General features: G+C 42.0%; 2 protein-coding genes across 7 annotated transcripts in view; both read left to right on the forward strand.

Moving 5' to 3' along the window:
* SYTL2 (synaptotagmin like 2) overlaps window positions 1–8,651 on the forward strand; it is a 121,765-nt gene extending 113,114 nt beyond the window's left edge. For all 6 annotated transcript variants that reach the window (XM_018042798.1, XM_018042796.1, XM_018042797.1 and 3 more), the window contains 4 exons: window positions 2,577–2,655; window positions 5,176–5,275; window positions 6,530–6,735; window positions 7,578–8,651. In XM_018042798.1, the coding sequence (XP_017898287.1) occupies window positions 2,577–2,655; window positions 5,176–5,275; window positions 6,530–6,735; window positions 7,578–7,723 (531 nt within the window). In that variant the 3' untranslated portion in view covers window positions 7,724–8,651. The remainder of the gene's footprint in view (window positions 1–2,576; window positions 2,656–5,175; window positions 5,276–6,529; window positions 6,736–7,577) is intronic.
* CCDC89 (coiled-coil domain containing 89) lies at window positions 15,122–16,698 on the forward strand. Its single transcript, XM_018042802.1, has one exon. The coding sequence runs from the start codon at window positions 15,367–15,369 to the stop codon at window positions 16,477–16,479; it is 1,113 nt and encodes a 370-aa protein (XP_017898291.1). The 5' UTR covers window positions 15,122–15,366; the 3' UTR covers window positions 16,480–16,698.

The following is a 19,672-nucleotide window of genomic DNA, read 5'->3' on the forward strand; positions in this document are numbered from 1 at the left end:
ATATCTTAAACATTTGTGAGTCTCATCTAATTTCTATTGTTTGGTCATTTGGCCCTTTGTTCTGGTATGCCTGTTCATTTTTTTTATTGGATGCTGGACACTGCATGTGAAAAATTCTAGGGATAATTTGAGAGGGTTTACTTTTGCATTTGACACACAGAGAAAGGACGCACTGCCTCAATCTAGCCTGGTAATGAACTGACTAGAAGCTGGGGTTCAGCTTTCACATGGTCTGATCTCATTTTTCTTTGCCCATGTTTCTAGGCTGTGGTCTTTCATGGGCTCCAACTGAAAACCTAGGTAGTAGTTTGCAGATTTTAGCATGTATCCAACCTGGCCCCAAAATATGCATTTCTAACAAATTCTCAGGCATTGCTGATACTGCCGGCCTGGGGACCATACTTTGAAAACTATTGGTCTAGAGTGTTTTCTGAGACCATCTCTCCTTAGCTAGCCAACTTTTGCCTCCCCAGCCCTGTGAGAGGCTGTGCTCAGCTTCTTAGCCTCTTTCTGCGAAGTTTGTTGTACTCTAGTCAGCACTACTCACAATGCAGCTAATGCCTTGAAGTGGAAAGAAAGAATTTCAGGCTACAACAGCTTATCCATTTGAACCCTATCTATCTTAATAATTCTTCAGCACCTTCAAATAGATTTGTTTAATCAAGTTTTTTGTTGTTGTTGTTCTCAATGTGAGGGTTAGTATGATACATACAATTTATACAAACTGTTAAGTATCTATACAGTAGAGCCATTCTACTTAAGGAATGGTTCCAAAATACCACATCAAGGTCACCTGAAGCTCAAGATTTGCTAGTTAAGAATTTCTCAGAAGTTGTCAAAAGCATCTCGTTTTTAGCTTCCTTCTGTTATGTTTCTGACATATAGCCCCGTTTTGGGAATAAGGCTCTAAAAGATCAGAATTTGAAAGGAAAACCACCTGTTCTATAATAAATACACATTTATAAACTTTTATTTATTTATTTTAATTGGAGGCTAATTACTTTACAATATTGTGGTGGTTTTTGCCATCAGTTCAGTTCAGTTCAGTTGCTCAGTTGTGTCTGACTCTTTGCAACCCCATGAATCGCAGCACGCCAGGCCTCCCTGTCCATCACCAACCCCCGGAGTTCACTCAGACTCACGTCCATTGAGTCGGTGATGCCATCCAGCCATCTCATCCTCTGTCGTCCCCTTCTCCTCCTGCCCCCAATCCCTCCCAGCATCAGAGTCTTTTCCAATGAGTCAACTCTGTGTGAGGTGGCCAAAGTACTGGAGCTTCAGCTTTAGCACCATTCCTTCCAAAGAAATCCCAGGGCTGATCTTTAGAATGGACTGGTTGGATCTCCTTGCAGTCCAAGGGACTCTCAAGAGTCTTCTCCAACACCTCAGTTCAAAAGCATCAATTCTTCAGCACTCAGCCTTCTTCACAGTCCAACTCTCACATCCATACATGACCACTGGAAAAACCATAACCTTGACTAGACAGACGGACCTTAGTTGGCAAAGTAATGTCTCTGCTTTTGAAAATGCTTGGTTGGTCATAACTTTTCTTCCAAGGAGTAAGCGTCTTTTAATTTCATGACTGCAATCACCATCTGCAGTGATTTTGGAGCCCCCCAAAATAAAGTCTGACACTGTTTTCACTGTTTCCCCATCTATTTCCCATGAAGTGATGGGACCGGATGCCTTGATCTTCATTTTCTGAATGTTGAGCTTTAAGCCAACTTTTTCACTTTCTACTTTCATTTTCATCAAGAGGCTTTTTAGTTCCTCTTCACTTTCTGCCATAAGGGTGATGTCATTTGCATATCTGAGGTGATTGATATTTCTCCCAGCAGTCTTGATTCCAGCTTGGGTTTCTTCCAGTCCAGCGTTTCTCATGATGTACTCTGCATAGAAGTTAAATAAGCAGGGTGACAATATACAGCCTTGACGTACTCCTTTTCCTATTTGGAACCAGTCTGTTGTTCCATGTCCAGTTCTAACTGTTGCTTCCTGACCTGCATACAGATTTCTCACATTGACCTGAATCAGCCGTGGGCATACATTGTAACATACATTGTACATTTTATATTGTAAAATGATTGTTCAGCTTTTGTTATTCTTACAGGCATCTCCTCATCTGGTCTAAAATAATTAGGTTAATGCAGTTATGAAAATGTATTATTAGTCCCCCACCCATACCCTGGCTCTTCCTACTTCTTTAAAGAAAGAAAATACAGATAAGTTGTTTTATGCAGTGGCTGGATCACTAGCAAAAATGTACGTATTTTTATAAAAATCTAAGCATTTCAGAACACTTTTCCCATCTACAAGAAACCCATTCTGATTTCTCTGAACTGAAGGACTTAAAATGTGTTCTGGGTACCCTGCAGAGTTTTCCAGGATACACAGTGTAGCCTTCCCAGATATCAAAGCAACAGTCCATCTGTGATGGGGAGGGAAATTTCAATCCAAGGCACTCATGAATGATACCTAAGCTCAGAAATGAGGCAGATATGGCCCTGTGGCAGAGCACCAACACACGGGGTGAATGGTTTTTGTTTCACACCTGCTGACTTGCCTTCATTTTGCAGACAGCACCAGTTCCCCTTGAAGCAGAAAACAGAGGTGAGATGAAGTTGGCTCTCCAGTATGTCCCAGAGCCAGTGCCTGGTATGTACTGGTTTTCTGTCCAGATTTATGGCCTTACCTTAGTCTTCCCCTCTCCAAGGATTTCTTTGATTTCTATGTTTTTTTTTTTTTAATTTTCAAAGGTGAAGAACTAAATTAACTTACTTAGTAAGGATCCAAATGAGTCAATCCACACTTGTAAACTAGAAAATTTTCTTTATTTTTAATTGTGGTCAAAACACATAATATAAAAAAAACGAAACCACATAACATAAAATTTTTCTTAACCATATTTAAGTGTGCGATTAGTTGTGGTTGTTGCATGCTCACTCAGTTGTGTTCAATTATTTGTGACCCCATGGACTCCGCCCAACTCCTCTGTCTATGTGATTCTCCAGGCAAGAACACTGGGTGGGTTGTCATCTCCTCCTCCAGGGGATCTTCCTGACCCAGGGACTGAACCCTCATCTCCTGCACTGACAGGTAGATTCTTTACTACTGTACCTCCTGGGAAGCCCATTAGCAGTGTTAAGTATCTTTACAATAATGTGAAGCATGTCTCTGGACTTTTTCATCTTGTTCATCTGAAACTCTATACCCAGTAAACCACAACTCTTCTCTTGCTCTTCCTTCCAAGATCCCCTTCCTGGTAACCACCATTATATTTTTTCTGTTTCTTTGAGAAAAATACTCATTTTTTTCTCAGCCCAGTTTACAGCCCTTGTTTTAACTTTGGCCTCACTCTCCCCAAAGTTCATATCTACACAGTGTAAATGGCTTTTCCTGTGTAGTGCTGTGATGCAAATGGAACTGGAGTAGTTTTTACCCCCCACGGGTGGAAATTAAAAGGATTCATATTAAGCCCCTAAGAGATTAGAGCTTATTTGTCCTCTACTCTCAAGGTCTCATTAGGGTAGAAAGTTTTTTCTTCAAAATTACTACATTGCATCCTTGATGTTAGAGCCTCTGGTCTCCAGCACAGTTAAGGAGCAAGAGACTGCCGGGAAATGAGTGCTAACCCCTCTCTCATTTCTCACACAGTTCCCTAAGTTATTCTCCTTAAGAATTCATATGAGGGCATCCGTGGTAGTCCAGTGGCTAAGCTTCTGTGCTCCCAATGCCGGGGGCCAGGGTTCGACCCCTGCTTAGGGAACTAGACCCCACGTGACCAACTAAAAGTTTGCATGGCACAACTAGAGAGCGTGAATGCTGCACCTAAGACCCAGCACAGCCAAACAGATAAATAAATAGAAATAAATGTTTCTTGAAGGTAGTGGGAAGACAGAAATGATGGTGGGGGCAGTGACTAAACAGAGAAAGGCATTCCAATTCAGCTTAAAAAAAAGAGAGAGGACAAGCAAAACATACCTTTAGGCCACATGGCACCCAAACTGCCATCTTGTTACATCTGGATCTTTTTAAAAGACAGATTCTTCCCTATATAATCTGTATCCTATCATTTATGGTCAACATACATAGAAATTCTGCTAGTCTTGTTTCCCATTTTCCCCATGATTACTTTTTGCTGGGGGAAGGGCAGGAGACCCACATGTGATGGACTCCAGCTTGTCTGAGTTTTTGCTCCTATAATAGTTTTTTCTCCCTGGAATGGCTTCCTCTTCTCCTAAACCTATTCAAGTCTTTAGATGAAATCCCATCTCCTCCACAAAGCTTTTCCTGAATGCATTTACCCTCACTGATCACATCATCTTCTAGATCATCACAGTAATAACTTGGCATTTCATTCTATATTACATTTCACTGCTTTTATTGAGTTTCTGTCTCTAGCTTACTGTAAACATTTCCCAAGCACATAGATTTCTTGGATTCCTTGTATATCCAACAACATTCCTAGCATGGGGCTGAGCATATAATAGATGATCATTAAACACTGATTGGTTGACAGATTGGGTTCACCCATCCAGAAAAACATGGGGTTGCAAAGAGTCGGATACAACTGAGAGATTAACACTTTCACTTTTTCCCCTCCATCCATGTGCACCCAACCTATATAGAAACTTCAGACTAAGGCCAACTTCTCAGCAATTCCCCTTCTATAATATTGGCTGTTACATGTGTCTATACAATACTCCTATAAAATGCATAACTACTTTTAACAAGAGTGACTATACCTAAACCAGTACCTGTTTTGGTTACTTCATACTCAAATTTGTTTAAATGCCTCCTATGAGCACTGATTGATAATGGTATTAATATTTGAAAAGTACATGCATCTCACTGAGTAGTTTTGAACATAACTATAAATGGTTGATTCACACACCTAATATCTATAATTGATCTTGTTGAACCAAGCAAGACCCAGAAACAATGATGTAATATACTGTACTTGCAATAAATTATTTTTATAGAGCTCCTTGAGCTCAATACAGCCAGACTACGAAAGATGTAATTAAGAATAGATATAATCATTTAGGATCATATCATCAAGCACTCAGTCACGTCGCTATGCCAGACCATTTTTAGATTGGCATCTTGGGAGGCAGTACTGCCAAGAGAGGGGAGGCAGTGGAATTTCATTTTCTCTCTCTTTTTCTGTTATAGGTAAAAAACTTCCTACAACTGGAGAAGTGCACATCTGGGTGAAGGAATGCCTCGATCTACCACTGCTAAGGGGCAGCCATCTAAATTCTTTTGTTAAATGGTACCAGCATCGATAATTCTGCCTCCCTTAGTTCCACAATAGGCTGGCCTTTGCCAATTGATTTTAATTTTCTGTAACTGTGATGCTGAGGTTCATCATTCATAGTATAAATGAAATAATTTGAGACAGTGGTGACACAAGCTAGAAGGATCTCTGACATGAACCCCCTGCAAGGCTCCATTTAGTTTAAGAGGGAATATATACAATAGGAGGTACATCTGCTGGCGAGGATAATATTCAGTACCAAAGAGTTTATGAAATGGCTAATGGTGATACCACACCCCTTGTATCATTTGTCGAACATCTGTATTGTGGCCCATTTGCAAAAAAGCCTTTTGCGTCAGCCTGTGAATATCTGGAAGTTATTTGATAAACAGGTCCACACTAATAATTAGCTCATAAGAGCTTGAACCAGTTTGGGTTTTTAAGTTGCAAACCTTTTTCTCAGTTATACTGTAAATGCCTGGCATCTAGAAAATAGTAACTAAACAGATGTTGGTGTGCTGTCCTGACTCTAACTAATTTTATCCATATAGATTTTATCAGAAGATGAGTTATAGCTAATTAAGTTTATATGACATTATTTAGGGTTTTCCCTATACATATTCTTCATAGATGTCAACTGGTAAGCTTTTCAGCTGAGGTCAATCTCCCATTCCAGGACTAGGCCCAACCCTTCTTGCCTTTACAAAAGGCATGGTAGGGTAAATTAATTTCAATTATTACCATAAATTATATGTAAATAATCACAAATATGTAATATAATTTATTCCCAAAGTCAAATCTAGGGAATTGAAGAGGTTTCTTTTCTTTTTCAATTCTGTACAAGACTAATTTCTTAGGCTCTCACAGATAATCAGGAGTAGATTTTAGAGGAATCCTCAAACAGTTGCTGCATAGTAAATGCTAAATACAGGTACTGAACTAAGTTGTTTGCTTAATCTGTAATTCTAATATTAACCTTATGAGGTAGGCATCACCATTCCCATTTCATAGATGAGTAAGCAAGTGTCTGAGAAGTTAAGTCAATTTCCCACAGTACACAGCCAATAAGTAGCAGTCAGGACTTCCTCAAAGCAAGTCTGGTCCACTCTAGTGCATGATCTTGCCAGCAGAATGCCCACCATTACCATCTCTCTGTGTTCTTTTTTTCTTCCGTTGCTTCTTGCCAGTCCTCAGTAGCTGAAGCACACTAAAAGCATGAGAGTTTGCTGTCTTACTCACATGCTTTCACGGGAATGTTTCCTTTTGCAGTACCATCCTTCCAGATACAAGTAGGAAAAGTCGCCAGAAGACGAGAGCTGTGGGGAAAACCACCAACCCTGTCTTCAACCACACCATGGTCTATGATGGGTTCAGGCCTGAGGATCTGACTGAAGCCTGTGTAGAGCTCACTGTCTGGGACCATTACAAATTAACCAACCAGTTTCTGGGAGGTCTTCGGATTGGCTTTGGAACAGGTAGCGTGTTACATTTTTAATTTTCCATGAGTCCAATGCCTCTGGAGACACTAGAGGTTGGTTGGTTTGCTTCTTCCTAATGAAGACATGTACTCTATTTCTGTTAAGTGTGGTGAAATGAACCAGTGAAGGAATGTCAAGCTGTGTGCCAGGGACTCTAGATATGAAGACTAACAGGATGCTGTGTTTGTCCACACAGAGCTTAAGTTATTGTGGTGGAAACCAGAAAAGCCTTCATCACTACCCTTTCCTGAAAGACCGTTTATGGCCCTTCATGGCTAAACATGTGCTTTCATAATAATAGCAGCTAACATTTATGGAGCACTGGTCACTGTACCGAGTGCTTTCTTTGCATTATTGCATTCTATCCTCACAGAAGTTCTATGAGTTATTTCTAATGTTATGCCCAGAGACACTGATGTTTCAAGAAATTAAGAAACAGAGCTAATAAGTGGCAGAACCAAGATTCAAAATTGAGTGTGTTAGACACTAAAGCTGTAAACGACACTTTCTTAGAGATCACCTACTGTTGCTTTCAACCCAATGCTGGAATCTTCCTTGCTGTTCCATTATACACCTGATAGATTTTCATCTGCATTTTATATGGTCAAGAAGAGAAGTTATTACTCTGAGAATAATGAGAATAGTCCCTATTGTGGAGAGTTCCATTATCAGACATCTCGTATGATTAAACAGATCTTTTCTTCTGTCGAGTCCCAGCCCTACTGGTGATGTTAAAACTCTTCCTAGCTGTCTCCATTGGTGATTATAATTGGGGAATGGCTCAGTTTTTCCCAATGAACTATTCCTTTCTAAATGCAAAGCTTCCCTTTTTTGTCCAGGTAAAAGCTATGGTACTGAAGTGGATTGGATGGACTCTACTTCAGAGGAAGTGGCTCTCTGGGAAAAGATGGTGAAGTCTCCCAACACTTGGATTGAAGCAATCCTGCCTCTCCGAATGCTGTTGATTGCCAAGATTTCCAAGTGAAGCCAAAGTCCATGGGCTCCTCCACTGAAAACCACCAGACAGGTGGAATCCGATCTTGTAGGCAGAGATCCTCACTTTCTATCTGTTGCCTGGAACAAATGCCACATAGCATGTTAAAGTCAACCTGCACATGCTTCTTTGGTTACAAGGACTAAAAAAAACTTAAATAATAGCAAAATGTGTAACTTAGTTTGTGACTGCAACGTTAAAAGAAGATGTTTGAGAAAGCTAAGAAAATCAAAGCATTGCTGCTGCTTCAAAGAAAAAGCTGCCCCCAAAATATTAAATGTTGTTAATAAGGAAAAGTTTCCAGTTTGCTATCATGTGTTTCAAACCACAAAAGGGTTAGGAAGGCCTCCCACTTGATCATTGAAAACCCTTGCAGGAATTGAAAAAATGTTGGTTGTTGAAGAGTGACTCAAAGATATTCCTATGAGCAGGGGGGAAAAGAAATTAGAATATCGTGAAGATAAAGAATTTGTTCATAAGAAAACTATTCACTCTGTAGTCTCTATTGAAATATGGAATTCCATGTTAGGACAATGAGACTGAATTCACTGCATGTATTTTTGCTTTGAGAAGTGTCCCCTTTTCCCAGTGTTTAAAGTCTTATGTGCTTTGGTGCCACCCACTGGCCATAGGTGAAATTAAGTTTTTGGCTTAATTTTCTCCTAAGTTTCAATCCTGTATTTTATAATAGGGTACCCATAAATAAAACAAAGAACAAAAACTTTGCATATATAAGATTCTGTTTTTCTTACAACTCTACTATCTGAAGCAGCATGAGAGTGGTCACAAACATGATGTGCGATAAAGTTTTAATTAGAATGTAAATTGTTAAATTATACTGTCCTTCCTATGTATATATAATTTTCATAAAGTATTTTGTAAAAACCCTTAGAATAAATTATTATATGATTTAATGGTATTGTCAAGGTAATCTGACTTCTTAATTTAAACGAAATACTTTATGTTAGGAATCTTAAAGGCCAGGACTTCCCTTGTGGTCTAGTGCTTAAGAGTCTGCCTGCCAATGCAGGGGCCACAGGTTCGATCCCTGGTCTGGGAAGATGCCACTTGCCACGAGACAACTAAGCGTGTGTGCCACAACTACTGAGCCCGTGCACCTTAGAGCCATGCTCTGCAACAAGAGAAGCCACTGAAATGAGAAGCCTGAACCCTGCAATAGAGAGCAGCCCACACTCATCACAACTAGAGAAAGCCTGCACGCAGCAGTGAAGGCCCAGCACAGCCAAACATAAATAAAGAAAAATTTTAAAAACTTCTTTTAAAGAAGGAATTCTAGAATCTAAATTCACAAGCCAGGCTAAAGAACTTTTGGGCTAATATTTCTCCAAAGTCTTTGCTGCAGCTCTGGGCATGATTTTCTCTAAACTGGAAGCTTCAGCTATGTTACTAAGAGTAGAACTTTTGTTTTTTAGAAGTAGCTGAAAGCTTTGAAGGTAAGTTGTCGTTTATTCTTAAAGTTTTCCATAAAGACATTGTTGGGTCATTTAATACATGAATCATCATTCCCTGTTAGAACTCCACTAGCTCGTCATTTCCAAAACAAGCTGATGATGGCTCAGCAGGTAAAGAATCTGCTTGAAGTGCAGGAGACACAGGAGATATGGGTTCAATCCCTGGGTCTGAAAGATTCCCCTGGAGGGGTAAATGGCGACCCACTCCAATATTCTTGCCTGAAAGATCACAGAGGAGCCTGCAGCCCATGAGGTCAAAAAGAGTCGGACGTGACTGAACAACTAAGCACGCAGGCAGAGGAAGCCTAGATGGTGAAAAGACAGTGAGATCTTAAAACAAGTATCTAACAAATGTCATTGAAAACAGCTCCAGTGCTTGCCTCTTCCCCCAAACAAATGCTAGAACCTTTGACCCACTGGCCAGTAAAAGCAACTAACCTAGAACAACACCCTTGCCCCATTGTCTCTCGAGGTCTTTTAGGAGGTTGTTTATCTAATTGTATTTCCTCTTCCTGTTCTGACTGCAGACGAGGGCAAGACCAGGTGACTAGACACACACCTCCAAGGTTGGCCTGCAACCATAGCAGAAGTACAGACCCTGTTTCAGCCCCTGTCACTTCATACTACAAGCTGCTTTCTCAGCCTTTTTTTTTTCCAGTTACCTTCTCAACCATCTGCTAGCATCTAGCCATCTCAGAAGCATTAATGAGATTGCTTCTAGTACCTCCCCATCCAGGGCTAGGACTGCCTGCCTCCTCCAGCCCCAGATTTGCAAAATACCAAAGTGGACAACAGAACCGTCCTTGCATCTACCCAAAGAACTTCCAACTGCCTCACGACGTCCAGGAAGATGTAGTGTCACTTTTTTTTTTTTTTTCCGAAAAAAGAAATATAAATGTTGAATCTCACCTGGCTGTAAGGCAAAGTCTAAATGGGATTTTCATGCATTATAAAGTGTGGGCCACCTGAATTCTTTAGTGAACTCAGGTTGGCAGACTTTTGATTCAGTGGGATTTTTTGGCAAAGTCCCTTCTGAAAATTTTCATTTTCTTAAATTAGAGGTGTTTCCTTGGACTGCATGTTTTAGGGCTCTTTTCCTCTTTTTCAGAAACCCCATCAGAAATAAACCTAAATACACTAGGTTAGTGTATGACCATTTGTTAGTATATATGACTTTAGGGACTCATGGGCGAAACATGAGTTCCCAGGAACTCCAATACTGTCTCTTTCTTCCTTGGTGGTGGTGGATCAGTCCCTAAGTAATGTCTGACTCTTGCAACCCTATGACTGTAGCACACCAGGCTCCTCTGTCCGTGGGATTTCCCAGGCAAGAGTATTAGAGTGTGTTGCAATTTTCCTTCTCCAGGGGCTCTTTCCAACCCAGGGATCAAACCCGCATCTCCTGCATTGTTGATGGTCTCCTGCATTGCAGGTGGTTGCTTTTACCTCTGAGCCACCAGGGAATCCCGACTTCCTTGGGAGTAGGAAATAGCACCACAGAGAGCTCCAACATCACAAGCTCTCAGCTAAAGCACTCCTCTTTCCTAGGTTCAGCTTGAGAGAACTTTGGGAGAAACTGGCTGAGCTTGGGTCATATCCTCACCTACTGCACCACTCAGAGTGGCCAGGAACAGATAGGGTAAGCTCTTATGATTGGTCCTACCTAAGTTATGTCTCCACCCTGTGGCCAGGGAGAAGTGATCCATTTTCAGAAGAATGGGGTGTTATATAGAGAGGCACTGGAAAAATCAAGGGCTAGGTAGCCATTGCAGTTTGTATCCCCCTCTGGTGAAAATACTTCCAAATTCCATTATTTTAAAAATGAAGTAATATTTCGAAAAGTCACTGCTGGCTTTTCCCAGAGAAGCCAACATTTCCGCACCCTCCGTGACTGCTGCAGCTCCTAAAGAAGTGGTAAGGATCCTAGAAACTGCATAACCTGGTCACATGGCCTTGGCATCCACCAAAGCATGATTACTGTTAGCCTCGGGTCACTTCTAGGGAAGTTACATGGACTTCTTTGCATATCTCTCATCCATACTCACCATCAAGGTTTAAAAGTCCCTCAACATTTGCCTTCTCCTGTGCTCTTCTTCCCATTCTGATTTTGGGATTGGTCTCCCATCTCCACCCACTCCTAGACTCATTCACTAATTTCCCTAGTTTGTTTTACAAAACAAATGTTCCCACCTATGTGATCCAGTCACACACATTCCTTCCACTTCTTTGGCTGATTTGTTCCGAAAGAACTGCCTCTCCTTCAGCCTTAAAAGAGAAGACTCTCACTCTCCACATTCAGCACTTCAGTCAGGATGTGGGATCAGACTTCAGATCACTGCACCCCTGTTTTTATTCTTTGAGAAGAGTAGTGTGTCTAACTTATCCATGATTCTGTTAGCAGTTATAACATCTAATAGCCATTTTTCTATTATTTGTCTCTACCATTTTACTGTAGTCATCTTAGCCAGGACTGCAAACCTTGGATATAACAGTTTCTCAGCATATGAATTGAATGTATGAATGAATGAATGATTAAACAATTGAATGAATGATGAACTAAAGACCATGGGCTTTGGTATCAAAAAGATCTGGATGTGAATTCTGTCTCTATTACTCTCTGAGTGACTTGGGACAACTTGCTTAACCTCTCTGTGTCTTAATTTCTTTGTTCTCTGCCAACTATGAAATGTGGATCAAAATGCCTGTCTTTCCAGAATATTGTTAGAATTACATGAAGAAAGATGTACACATGCCTAGTATTACATAGGGTATATAGGGCTTCCCCAGTGGCTCAGATGAAAAACAATCTGCCTGCAATGCAGGAGACCTGGGTTCAGTCCTTGGGTTGGGAAGATCCCCTAGAGAAGGAAATGCAACCCACTCCAGTATTCTTGCCTGGAGAATCCCATGGACAGAGGAGCCTGGTGGTCTACAGTCCATGGGGTCACAAAGAGTTGGACAACTAACACTTTCACTTTCATGTAGGGTGAATAGAAGAACTCTGTAAACGTTAATAGGTTAATAGTAGCTTAGACGAAAGAGACATTTAAAAACTTAAAGGCAGGTGGGTGGGGGGGACTTGTTGGATACCTCTAGGGAGAACGTTGGCCAAGGTTTGTGACTTGGACCTCCCTTGGAAGGGAATATACTGAACAAAGGTAGGTGGGAAAAAAGGTAGAGTAAAGAAAACAATCATGGCCGAGAGGAATCAAAAGTCATTATTACTGAACTGCAAGTCCTCTGAGAAGAGTGCTGTGTTTAATTTATTAATGTTCCTTAGCATCACTTCCTTCAGTCTAACAAGTTTTTTTCAGTGTGTGAAGCTTGAAATTTAAGGAAAAGCAAAGAAGCGGTGTGAGACAGAAATTTAAAATATGTTTTATGTTTTTAAAAGTCTTGGAACCCACTTTCATAAACCCTAAATATCCTACAATCTGAGTTATTGCTAAAATTTTAGTTCAGGAGATTTCTCCAGTCCTCAGCCTTGATTTCTTGCTTTCTCTACATAAACATGAGAGTCGGGATTGGGGACAAGAGAGCTTGATCTCTGAGACCAGAAGTAAAATCTCAGACTCTTCTGTCAGATCTGTTCTGCTCTACATGAGCTCTGCAGCATTATAAAATCCATCCATCCATAAGTAACACCCCAGACTTTTTCCTTATCATCATGACTTGACAGTTTAAGTCTGACCACCAGAAATAGTGATCACAGGAATAGCTAGCTCTTTGCTCTCTGCTTAAGTTTTCACATCATTCAGATCATTCTAAATTTTAATTTTTTAAAATCTTGCTTTTTTCAACTATCTTTCAAACACAAGCATTTCCATGCCATTAAATTACCTATAAACATGCTAATGTTTAACATCTACATCATATTATATATGAAGATATCATAATTTTCTTAACATTTTCTCTTTTTTGGACAGTTAGGTCTCCAACTTTCAGTTGTTATGAACCATACTTTGAATAAAACTTTTTCTTTCAGACTATTTCTTCCAAAACAAGTCCCCAGAAGGACAATCATTAATTCAAAAGGCATAAAGATGTCTTAAGTTCGCAATACATGCCATCAATTGACTTTGATCACAGTAGAAGAGTACCTATTTCACTATACCCTCATCAGTCCTGGATTGTCTTAAAAATAAGGGGAAACTTATTGACTAACTTGATAGATGAAGTATTATCTATTTATAACTGACATTTATTGGGTCACTGATGGGGTTTGATTATTAGCCATTTCATCCCCCTCATCTGTGAATTGTTCATTTCTCTTTTAAGATGTTAACACTTTATTGATTTGTACAGGCTCTTTGTAAAAGAGTAAATCTGTTGTCTATCATATTTATGGTGAATATTTTTCTCCATTTGATTTTTGACTTCAACATCCATCCAACACACACATCTGAGTCTCCCCAAGGCAATGATCTAATCATTAAGGATGAAACAGACACAGGCCCTACCCTTAAGGATCTCAGAGTTTAATAGTAGGAGGCAGGGGCATAAATGATGAGTGCAATAAGGCTTTTAAATGCTCTGTTAGAAGTCCAAATAGGCTAGAGTGACTGCTCTAAAAGCAGTGAGTGGTCATGTATGTACATGTAGTAGGTGCCAGGAAAGGTTTCATGAAGGAGGTGATTCCTAACTGAGTGTAAAATGCAGAGTTAATGACTAAAGCAACAAGGCAGGAAAAAAGCATTTCAGGCAGAGGGGACACCAACAGACAGGGCCAACTAAGGAAACTTCAATAGCTAGGTTAGGTTAGGGAATAAAGCAGCAGGCATGTCCAGAGGAAGAAAAGACTAGAGAGGCATCAGAGTCTCACAGTTTTTTAAATTCTATATAACTTTTTTATCTTTGGGATGTTCAACTTAGTCCAATTAAGCTTTACCTTATTCGTCTCTTACATAATATGTTACAGAAGGAAATGGCAACCCACTCCAGTACTCTTGCCTAGAAAATCCCATGGATGGAGGAGCCCCATAGGCTGCAGTCCATGGGATCACAGAGTCGGACACGACTGAGCGACGACACGACATAATATGTAGGCTAAGAAAGTCCTTCCTTACCCAGGGCTTCAATGCTTACCTTTCTTTTCCTCTAGTTTCCATTTTAAAACAGTATTTTATTTTTGGCTCTGTCGGGTCTTAGTTGCAGCATGCAGGATCTTCGTTGTGGCATAGGGGTCTTTTCATGGCAGAGCACAGGTTCTTTGTTACCACGTTCGGGCTTCTCTCTAGTTGAGGCACCGTGGGCTCAGCAGTTGTTGTTCAGGGGCTTAGTTGCCCGACCAGGGATCAAACCCTAGTCCCCTGCATTGCAAGGCAGATTCTTAACCACAGTCCACCGGGGACATCCCTCCATGTTTAATATTTTGTTTTCGTTTTAGTCCTTACATTTAACATTAAACATTTCAGGTGTTTAATCCATCTGAAACTGACTTTGGTGTGTATAAGGTAAGCCTCATTTCAACTTTTGTGTGTGTGTCTTAATGTTTATCACACCTATATTGTCCATTAAGCTTTTCTCTGTAACCCTATTGTGTTAAAAGGTAAAAAGGGAGTGCTAGCTAATAAATATATTCCCAGTTGGGAACAGTGCTTCAAGAAACAAGATACATTTCCCTGGGGTTTGTTCTTTCACTGAGCTGTGTTAATCACTACAGGTACGAAGTCACAGCCGTTTAGGATCCTTGTTCGCAGGGTCATTCTGCTACTTTGTATTTATAGATTACAAATTTCTTTACAGAGCCAACGGTTTCCACGGAGAGGACTTTATTCTCATGACCACTGAAGTGGGGACAGGGAGGAGGACTATGTCACCACTGCTTGATTTGTTTACTCCCACAAGAGATTAGGTAGAGTCAGGTTTCTTCCCCTGATGCTGGCTGGAAATCAAGTGGGGTTGGCATCTCCGTAGAGTACATACCAGAGCCTGGGCTGTTAGCGGAGGGCTGTGATTAGCTAGAAAGGCAAGCATAACCTGACCTGATTGGCTCTGGACTCCCTCCTGTTGTTACTCCACAGCAGCCGGAAGACCGGTCCACCAATCACAGGGCTCCTTACTGGGTGCACAAGCAACTGCCGGAGATTGCCAGGAGCCCCTAGCAACACCTTGGCTTTTGAAACCTGGAAGGTGGGGTGCAGTCAGTAGAGGAGCGTGCCAATGCCTCAGGAAGAGTCGGATCCCAGGATGGACACCCCACCCTCTGAAGAACCCTTAGATAAGCAAAACAGAAAACTGGAAGTCCAGGAAGAGGAGATGGGGTTTAAGGAGCTGGATGATCTGAGGGAAGCCTTGGCGAACCTCCGGGGGCTGTCCGAGGAGGACAAGAGTGAGCGGGCGATGCTGTGTTCCCGCATCCAGGAGCAGTCCCAGCTCATCTGCATCCTGAAGCGGAGATCCGACGAGGCCCTGGAGCGCTGCCAGACCCTGGAACTGCTCAACACCGAGCTGGAGGAGAAGAGGCTGCTGGAGGCCGAGGAGCTGAAGGCCAAAACTCAGCAGGCCCAGAAGCTGGAGGAACGCTTTATGACCCTGGCCTCCAACCACGAGTTGATGATCCGCTTCAAGGATGAACACAAAAGGCAGAACGCCAAGCTGCGGGAGGAGAACGAGAAGCTGAGGCTGGAGAATGACCAGCTTTTCAGCCCAGCGCTGAAGGCCCAGGAGGCCAAAGTGGTGCAGCTCACAGCCCGGAGCGAGGCCCTCGCCAAGGAGCTGGAGACCCTGCAACGGAAGTACGCCCAGGATGTCTGCCAGGCCCAGGCCCGAGAGCAGGAGCTGCTGGAGCTGCAGAACCGGCAGGCCTGCGCCCACACTGAGGAGACCGAGCAGCTGCGCATGCAGCTGCAGAGCCTCCAGCAGCAGCAGCAGGAGGCCCTGCAGCAGACGGCCAAGGCCGAGCAGGCACACAGCCAGCGGAACCAGGAGCTGCGGGCCCGGCTGCAGACCGTCACTCGGGAGAAAGAGGAGCTGCTGCTGCTGTCCGTAGAGAGGGGCAAGGTGCTTCAGAAAAAGCAAGCGGAGATCTGCCAGCTGGAGGAGAAGCTGCAGATGGCCGACGTGGCCAAGAGGCACGCGCTCGAGCGCTTTGAGCAAGAGGCCGTGGCCGTGAACAGCAACTTGCGAGTCCGGGAGCTTCAGCGCAGGGTGGATGGCATCCAGGCCGCCTATGATGAACTCAGGCTGCAGTCTGAAGCTTTCAAAAAGCACAGCCTGGATCTTTTAAGCAAGGAGAGAGAACTCAATGCCAAACTCCGCCATCTCTTTCCATAAGGAGGTTTCTGCTTCCTCTGGCCTCCGATGAAGAAATCAGATATCTGTGCCTTACTATTATGGCGAAAGTCAAGATTGTATTCCACTTATTCTACTTTTAATTACGAGAGACTGCTCAAAGAAAAGCTACTTTACTACAGTGATGTTTACTACAGTGCCATTGTAAGGGTAACACTGATTTTTCAGTCCCACCACCTAGAATACACGAGATTTACCAAATTTCATTGTGTGCCTTTGAAATCTTCCCAAGTTTGCTATCAGTATCTCCACCTCTCCTATAACTTATTCATTCTCAATCTCAGATATCTTCAGCTGTGCTAAGTTTTAAAGTTAGCAGCTCTTTTCAAAGTGCAATGGGGAATGTATTATTGTGAATAAGTGCAATAGGATGTATTATTGTGAAAAATATCTCAGTTAACCCTTGTAAACAGGCTTGTAATCTCCCACAATTGAGACTGTAAGCTGTAACAGTTAATAGCATGAATAACTTGCAGAAAAGTGTCTGATTTTATAACTGGCCAAACAATTACTTGCCTTACCTTCTTTATGGAATAACCTTTTATTTGCACTAGCCTGGAGAACAAAAATTAAGCTCATTGTTTTCCAAAGTAGTCAAAGTTTATTATAGCCATTCTATATGAGCAATATGATTCAAATAAATAAAATCCACCTTTTCCAAAGTAGTCAAAGTTTATTATAGCCATTCTATATGAGCAATATGATTCAAATAAATAAAATCCACCTTTAAAATTTCCCTGCAAGCTTAGATCACATTCCATTTTCTTGTTTTACCCCCCCTTAATAAAAATAGGATTTGAAAGTGAAAGTGAAGTCACTCAGTTGTGTCCGACTCTTTGCAACCCTATGGACTGTAGGATTTTCCTCCTACAGCCTCCTCGGTCGATAGGATTTTCCAGGCAAGAGTACTGGAGTGGGTTGCCATTTCCTTCTCCAGGGAATCTTCCCAATCCAGGGATCGAACGCAAGTCTCTTGCATTGTAGGCCGACGCTTTTGCCATCTGAGCCACCAGGGATTTAGAGTTATAAAAAAGCAGATATCAGTAGCTTCATTTAATATTTCACAATATGTTAACAAAAGTCCCCAATTTAGGGTAACAAGTCATACACTGGATATGATACATACAGAAACACAGAGTGATTGCTTTGTTTCTATTAGCATACTTTCTTGAAACTCTTTCCTTTTGTAAAATAAAAATTAAATGGGAAGTATATATGTATACTTACAGCATTTCTGTAGGAATACTTAAATGTGTAATGATTAAAAACAAGTTATTATATATATTTATACAAAGTTCTTAAAGAGGTAGATATAAAAATACACTTTATGCTTCCTTATTTCTAGGTATTTAGTTGACATAGAAGCATTATTATGACTACTTCCCAAGACAGATTGTAATATAGTATTTTTCTCACTCATTTAGTATAGGGTGCCAAGAGATACCTAATGATATGGATTTGTTAAAAATATTACTTGGTACCTTTTTAATAAACAATTTTAAGCATCGCTTGCTTTCAGTTTAACCTAAAGCAGTTTTTAAAACCAATTTTCTCATACTTTCAATAAGATCGTGGTATTAAATACAGTTTCCAAGGATCCACCTTGCTGGCTTGAAAGGATTATTTACTTCCTTTTACACATTATCAAGAACCAGAATATAGGAGCTAATTATGGTTACCTTTTATTGAGTTCATATTGCTTATTGTGCTGAAGCACTTTGAATGTATTGTTCTATTTAATCCTTAGTAGTACGGAAGAAAGTAATAGTGTTCGTTTCTATTTCAAAGAAGAGGAAAACTGAGATTCAGTAATTTGCACATGGTCACTGGGGAGCAGTGGTTTTTGATGACATCACACTGAAAGATTTATTGACTGTCTATTGCCTAAGCTTAGGGAGTGGGGTGGGCACTGAGAAAAAGCATGAAAAAGCGTGTTTTCTGCCCCAGAAGAGCTCCCACACGGTCTAGGTGCAAAGGAGCAGTCACAGCAGTGTAATAATGTGTTTTCAGGGGTATTCTGAGAGCATAGTGGGTAAAACACACACAGAGCAGTTACATGCCTGAGGGTGAGGGTTGGGATGGAAGAGATTGCCAGGGATGACTTAACACAGGAGTTGACATATAAGCTGGTTCTTTAAACAACTAGTAGAATTTTATAAGGTGGAGAAAAGAAAGATTTGAGACAGCACTGTGTAGAAAGTCACGGAGTTGTTGTTGTTGTTTTTTTTTTTTTTTACAAATATCCAGGATATTCGGGGAAATCATAAGTGGCTATGAGGAGGTGAGGGAGAAGCATGTCTACAATTAAAAGGAAGAGGAGAGAGGGCAGAGGAGACTGGCAAGGGCACAAACAAGGACCCACAGTGCCACCTGCTTCCTCCGCCTCCCACGCGGGCTCAGGCTGAGCCGTGAGGAGATTGTGCGCCTGCGTGCCAACGGCTCTTCCTGCCCCGCCCGTGCAAGCTCCGCCCACTTGCCCTAACCACCAGGTGGGATGCAGGTCTCTCCGGTTTACCGTTCGCTCGCGCCCAGCCTGTGAAGAGAAGGAAGAGGCTCCTGGAAGCCACCTGAGGGCCATGTGAGCAGGGAATACGGGGCTCCTCCTTGAGGAGTGTTGGCTAGTGCGGGGCTTGCCTCCGGGACTCCTTATTAGGTGGGGAAACGTAAGGTACATGCTCCCCACAAGGTGGGCGCAAAGGAAGGGTCTGAGTTCCCCGGGTCTAAGGACAATACCATTCAAAGTCATGCTGAGGAGTTCCTGTTAAGTTGAACCATATATAATTTTCACTTCCGTAGGTCACAAATGAATAGCTACCGGTCGTTTGATAATGCTCACTCTAATACCCTGAGGGCTTCCTTGGTGGCTCTGACGGTAAAGCGTCTGTCTGCAATGCGGGACATGGGTTCGATCCCTGAGTGGGGAAGATCCCCTGGAGAAGGCAATGGCAACCCACTCCAGTACTCTTGCCTGGAAAATCCCATGGACGGAGGAGCCTGGTGGGCTGCAGTCCATGGGGTCGCTGAGAGTTGGACACGACTCAGTGACTTCACTTTCACTTTTCACTTTCATGCATTGGAGAAGGAAATGGCACCCCACTCCAGTGTTCTTGCCTGGAGAATCCCAGGGATGGCGGAGCCTGGTGGGCTGCCGTCTATGGGGTCGCACAGAGTTGGA

Source organism: Capra hircus, chromosome 29 (assembly GCF_001704415.2).
Source record: "Capra hircus breed San Clemente chromosome 29, ASM170441v1, whole genome shotgun sequence".
NCBI lineage: Eukaryota > Metazoa > Chordata > Mammalia > Artiodactyla > Bovidae > Capra > Capra hircus.

Coding starts and splice junctions, on each gene's coding strand:
- CCDC89 (XM_018042802.1), top strand. CDS start 15,367: ATGCCTCAGGAAGAGTCGGATCCCAGGATGGACACCCCACCCTCTGAA.